The sequence below is a fragment of the Arachis stenosperma genome, chromosome 3 (genome assembly GCF_014773155.1).
Source record: "Arachis stenosperma cultivar V10309 chromosome 3, arast.V10309.gnm1.PFL2, whole genome shotgun sequence".
Taxonomy (NCBI): Eukaryota; Viridiplantae; Streptophyta; class Magnoliopsida; order Fabales; family Fabaceae; genus Arachis; species Arachis stenosperma.
The window spans coordinates 81,580,916-81,585,532 of record NC_080379.1 but is presented as its reverse complement, the minus strand read 5'-3'; the positions used below and the strand labels follow the sequence as shown (position 1 = coordinate 81,585,532).

The 4,617-nt window shown below is 41.6% G+C and overlaps 1 protein-coding gene across 1 annotated transcript; it reads right to left on the bottom strand.

Annotated features, from left to right (window-relative positions):
• Window positions 1-2,856: 2,856 nt before the first annotated feature.
• LOC130966316 (uncharacterized) lies at window positions 2,857-3,966 on the bottom strand. The gene has a single exon (XM_057891104.1). It carries the CDS (start codon window positions 3,964-3,966, stop codon window positions 2,857-2,859), a length of 1,110 nt encoding a protein of 369 aa, XP_057747087.1.
• Window positions 3,967-4,617: the final 651 nt, after the last annotated feature.

Below are 4,617 nucleotides of genomic sequence, written 5' to 3'. Positions count from 1 at the left end.
GCCTCACGTTAAAGCCCACGTTAACTGGGTTAACGTGGCTTTTAACATTGCCTTGTTAGCCTTCGAGAACGTTAGTGACACTCAACATTGTCACTAACGTTCAAGTGTGCCCCTTCTTGCTTCACGTTAAAGCCCACGTTAACTAGGTTAACGTGGCTTCTAACGTGGCTTTTGCCAACCTTCGAGAACGTTAGTGACACTCAACATTGTCACTAATGTTCAAGTGTGCCCCTAGGTCTCACGTTAGAGTCCACGTTAACTAGGTTAACGTGGCTTCTAACGTGGCCATTCTTAGCCATCCCAACGTTAGTGACAATGTTGAGTGTCACTAACGTTGGCTCATTCTTCATTCCTCATCGTTAGCTTCCACGTTAACCAAGTTAACGTGGAAGTTAACGTGGCTCTTGGGGCTTGTGTGGTTGCTCCAACGTTAGTGACAATGTTGAGTGTCACTAACGTTGTCGACAACTCTCCATCTCTTACGTTAGCTCCCACGTTAACCAAGTTAACGTGGGAGTTAACGTGGCTCTTTGCACCTTAGGCCAACGTTAGTGACAGTGTTGAGTGTCACTAACGTTGGCTTATCTTCCCCCTTTAACGTTAGAGGCCACGTTAACTAGGTTAACATGGCTTCTAACGTGGCCATTTGTGAGCAATTGCCAACGTTAGTGACAATGTTAAGTGTCACTAACGTTGGCTCAACTTCTCTTCTCCACGTTAGAGTTCACGTTAACTTGGTTAACGTGACTCTTTAACGTGGGCATTGATGGCTTTTGAGAGTGTTTTTGGCAATCACTTTTCTCCTTAACTTTGCAAGTTACCTCCCATTCCTTGCTTCCTTTGGTCCTGAAATCAAGCAATAGAGTGCATCAAAGTTCTAGTCCAAGTCATGAGTAATGCTATGTACAATTTTGTCATTAAAATCATGCAAAATCCACATGAAATAATGTAAAATGCACAATGTATGCTTGAATCAAGGTCTGAGTGAATATCTGCCCAAAACTAACTTATTTCCTAAGAAAATGCATGAAATTACCTAAAAACAGTAAAGAAAAGGTCAGTGAAACTGGCCAAAATGCCCTGGCATCACAACACCAAACTTAAAGCTTGTTTGTCCCTAAGCAAGTACTGGAACAAGAGAATGATGAATGGAATCTCCAGAGAAATGAGTCATTCTTGTGGAAGTCATATTACTGATTTTATGGTGGTTTCATGCATAGCAACTTAGGTTCATTCCACTACTGGCTTTCAGACCTTTATCATCTCCTAAAATACTCACTTTGTTATATCCCATGAGACCTTATTTATTGATCCTTTTATTGTTATTTCAAGGGCTGTTTGTGTTTTAGGCTAAGTGTTTTGTAAGGGGGCAACTCTTTAGGATAAGCTTTCAGCCAACACTCCCGAACCAGTTGGTTCAAGGTGCTAGGTGTTGAAGCACCCCTAAGGACTTACTTACTCAAGTCTCTCCCCCATACATACACACCACAGGCATATAGTTTATTTATTTTCTTTCCTTCAGACCTTGGTGTCCAGCACCTCTTTGGGTTACTAAATGCTCTGTGGTGAGGGTTACTCTTGATAGTGGATTTTCAGCTGATAATCCCGGGTTAGTTAACCCAAGTTACCAGGTGATGAAGCACCCCAAAGAGCTTATTCATCCAAGTAGATCCCTCACACAGGAGCACCACAGACACATGTCTTAGGGTAAACCATTGGTGCCTACCCTTATTGCTTACTCTTTTTCTTTTGTTTTCCACTTCCATTGTTCTTTCCCTTTTCTCTTATTAGGATCTTGTTGTTATCTTAGTCTCATGGGTATATCAAAAGTAAAGCATTCAGGATAGATAGTTGTCATCCTAACCTTGTGGTTGAACCAACTTAGCTAACTTATGACTACCCCCAAAGATTCATGAATGCACTTCCACATTATGAACTCTACTCTGGTCTTTCAAAACATAAACATTCTCTTCTTCATACAAATAGACAAGCTTACAAGTAAATAAGGGAAAAAAGCAGTGACACTTAAACCAGAGTTCATGGACCTAAGCAATAAGAGCATTAAGATGCAGAATTGAAAATGTTCAAACTAACATGGAAGCATGTTCTATTCCATACAAGATCTTCCTTATTTAAAGCATAGAAAAAGAAATGGAGTAACGAAGGAACTCCACCACCTTTTACTTTTGTGGCCGTCCTTGCTCTTTTCCATATAAAGATGAAATAAGAAGAGTAAGAACTACTTTTATAAAGGAAACAAAAATGCTTTAACATCTACAGCTTGAATAATAAAAAAATTTGTTTATTCCTGAATTCCACTAACTGACTAACTGTGTATCTTCATATGCAAATTGGTGGCACCATAGGGTGACACCAAACTTAGTTTGGAGCACTGTGATGAAAAATTGTGTTCAAAGCTTTAAGAATAATGCTTTGAACACCAAACTTGTTCTTTACTATATTCTGCATATAAAAATTTCACACGTGTTTGTCAATTTTTGGTTGGAATTCATGAATATTGATTTATTCACTACTTCTGAAAGCATGTAAACATGGGTTGCCTCCCATGAAGCGCTTCTTTAGCGTCACTAGCTTGACGTTACCCCCTTATTATGGTGGTTGGTAATGCTTGAAGTCCTCTCCTCTGGCAGTGGACTTGTATCCATTGGTTGTATCAATGATCTCTACATGCTCCAAGGAGAGAACTCTGTTGATGGTGAAGACCTTAGGTAGCTGAGATGGTACAGTGGGGAGATTAGGGGGGATATCTGTGAAGTAGGCTGAGATTACTTTATCCCCTGGAGAGAAATTTTCCGTAGGAATCTTCTTGTTCCGCCACCCCCTTGGTACCTTCTTCTATGCCCCTGGTGCTGTTTTCTTACTCCTGGTGGCCACCTTCTTTGATGAGCTTTTGTTAATGTCCTCACAAACTTCTGGTGGCTTAGGTTCCTCCAATTTTTCCTTAACCTGTGGCACTTGCTGCTGGCCTTGTCCATCAACCCAGTGAATCTCAGGATGAGCTGGTTGTGCTTCAGTGCTTGCTTCTTCCTTTAGTATCTCATGATGCCCTTTGCTCGGTTCTTTATCCTCTTCATCTTTTTTCAGTGAGAGTTCGAAAACACTGAAGCTCAGTTGTTCATCATGGATCCTTAATATTAGCTCTCCTTTCTCCACATCTATGAGTGCTCTAGCAGTAGCTAGAAATGGTCTCCCCAATATGATTGGGTGCATGTGACTCTCTTCCATGTCCAAGATGACAAAGTCTGTTGGGAGAAAGTATTTTCCAACTTTGAGCAACATGTTTTCCACCATTCCTACTGCTTGCTTTTGAGTCTTGTCAGCCAGCCTTATGACTACATCTGTAGGTAGTATCTCATTGATCTGCAGCCTTTTTACCAGGGATAGGGGTATTAAGATGATGCTTGCTCCCAAATCGCAAAGTGCTCTATCAAAATTTGTTTCCCCTATAGCACAAGGGACATGAAAACTCCCTGGGTTTTTTCTTTTTGCAGGCAATTGTGTTTGAATGAGGGTGCTGCAATCCTTGTTCATCACTATAGTCTGGCCCCCCTTGAGTGAGCTCTTCCTGGGAAGTAGTTCCTTCATATACTTGATGAATGCTGGCATTTGCTGAATGACCTTGATGAATGGTATGTTCACATTCAAAGATGCAAACGAGTCTAAAAACCTTGAGTACATTCTCTTTCCCACAGCACCCTTTAGCAGTTGAGGAAATGGTGCATATAGTCTCAGCAGCTCTTGTTGTGAGATTTCTGGTTCTTGTTGGTCTTTCTTCTCCTTCTCTACTAAGGCATTTTCAGGTTGTTCTGACAGCTTGCTTGGTTTGTCTTCAGTCTCCTTGTCATTTGTAGTGACCATATTGCAGTCTTCACATCTTACTTTCTTCGCTTCACCTCTCGGATTCTTCTCCGTGTCACTTGGGAAGCTATCAGTGGGTCTGGGCATCTTCTCAGACAAATATCCCACTTGGAATTCCAGCTTCTTGATTGCTTCCCCCCGATTCTTTATACTGGCTCTCACCTCCTCTTTGAACACCTTATTGTCTTGAATGTCTTTGCATATGCTTTCAAGTAAGGTTTCAATCTTTGAGATTCTGTCACCAAATGATGGTATGTTGGGAGTAGAGGTAGAAGAGTGAGATGTATTGCTGTGGTTTTGTTGGTATGTCCTCTGTGTGAATTATTGGGGAGCTGTGTTGTTGGGGTTGTGACGTCTCTGATCTTGGCCTTGGTCTTGTTGATTCCCCCACCCAAAGTTTGGATGATTCCTCCATCCAGGGTTGTAGGTCTTGGAGTATGGATCATGGTTGTATCTAGGTGAATTCCCAATGTAGTTGGCTTGCTCTTGAGTGCCTTCTTCCTCTTCACTTGCTTCCTCTTGAGTTGAAGTGGTGATTGCTGCCACTTGACTTCTCTCCATCTTCTTGGTGAGGTCAGCTAGCTGCTTGGTGATGAGCTTGTTTTGAGCAAGCAGAGCATCTACATTGTTAAGCTCCATTACCCCTCTAGTGTTCCCTCTTTCAGAAGCATAGAAGTAGTCATTCTCAGCTACAGTTTCAATGACATCTATGGCTTCCTCAATGGTCTTCTTCTTGTT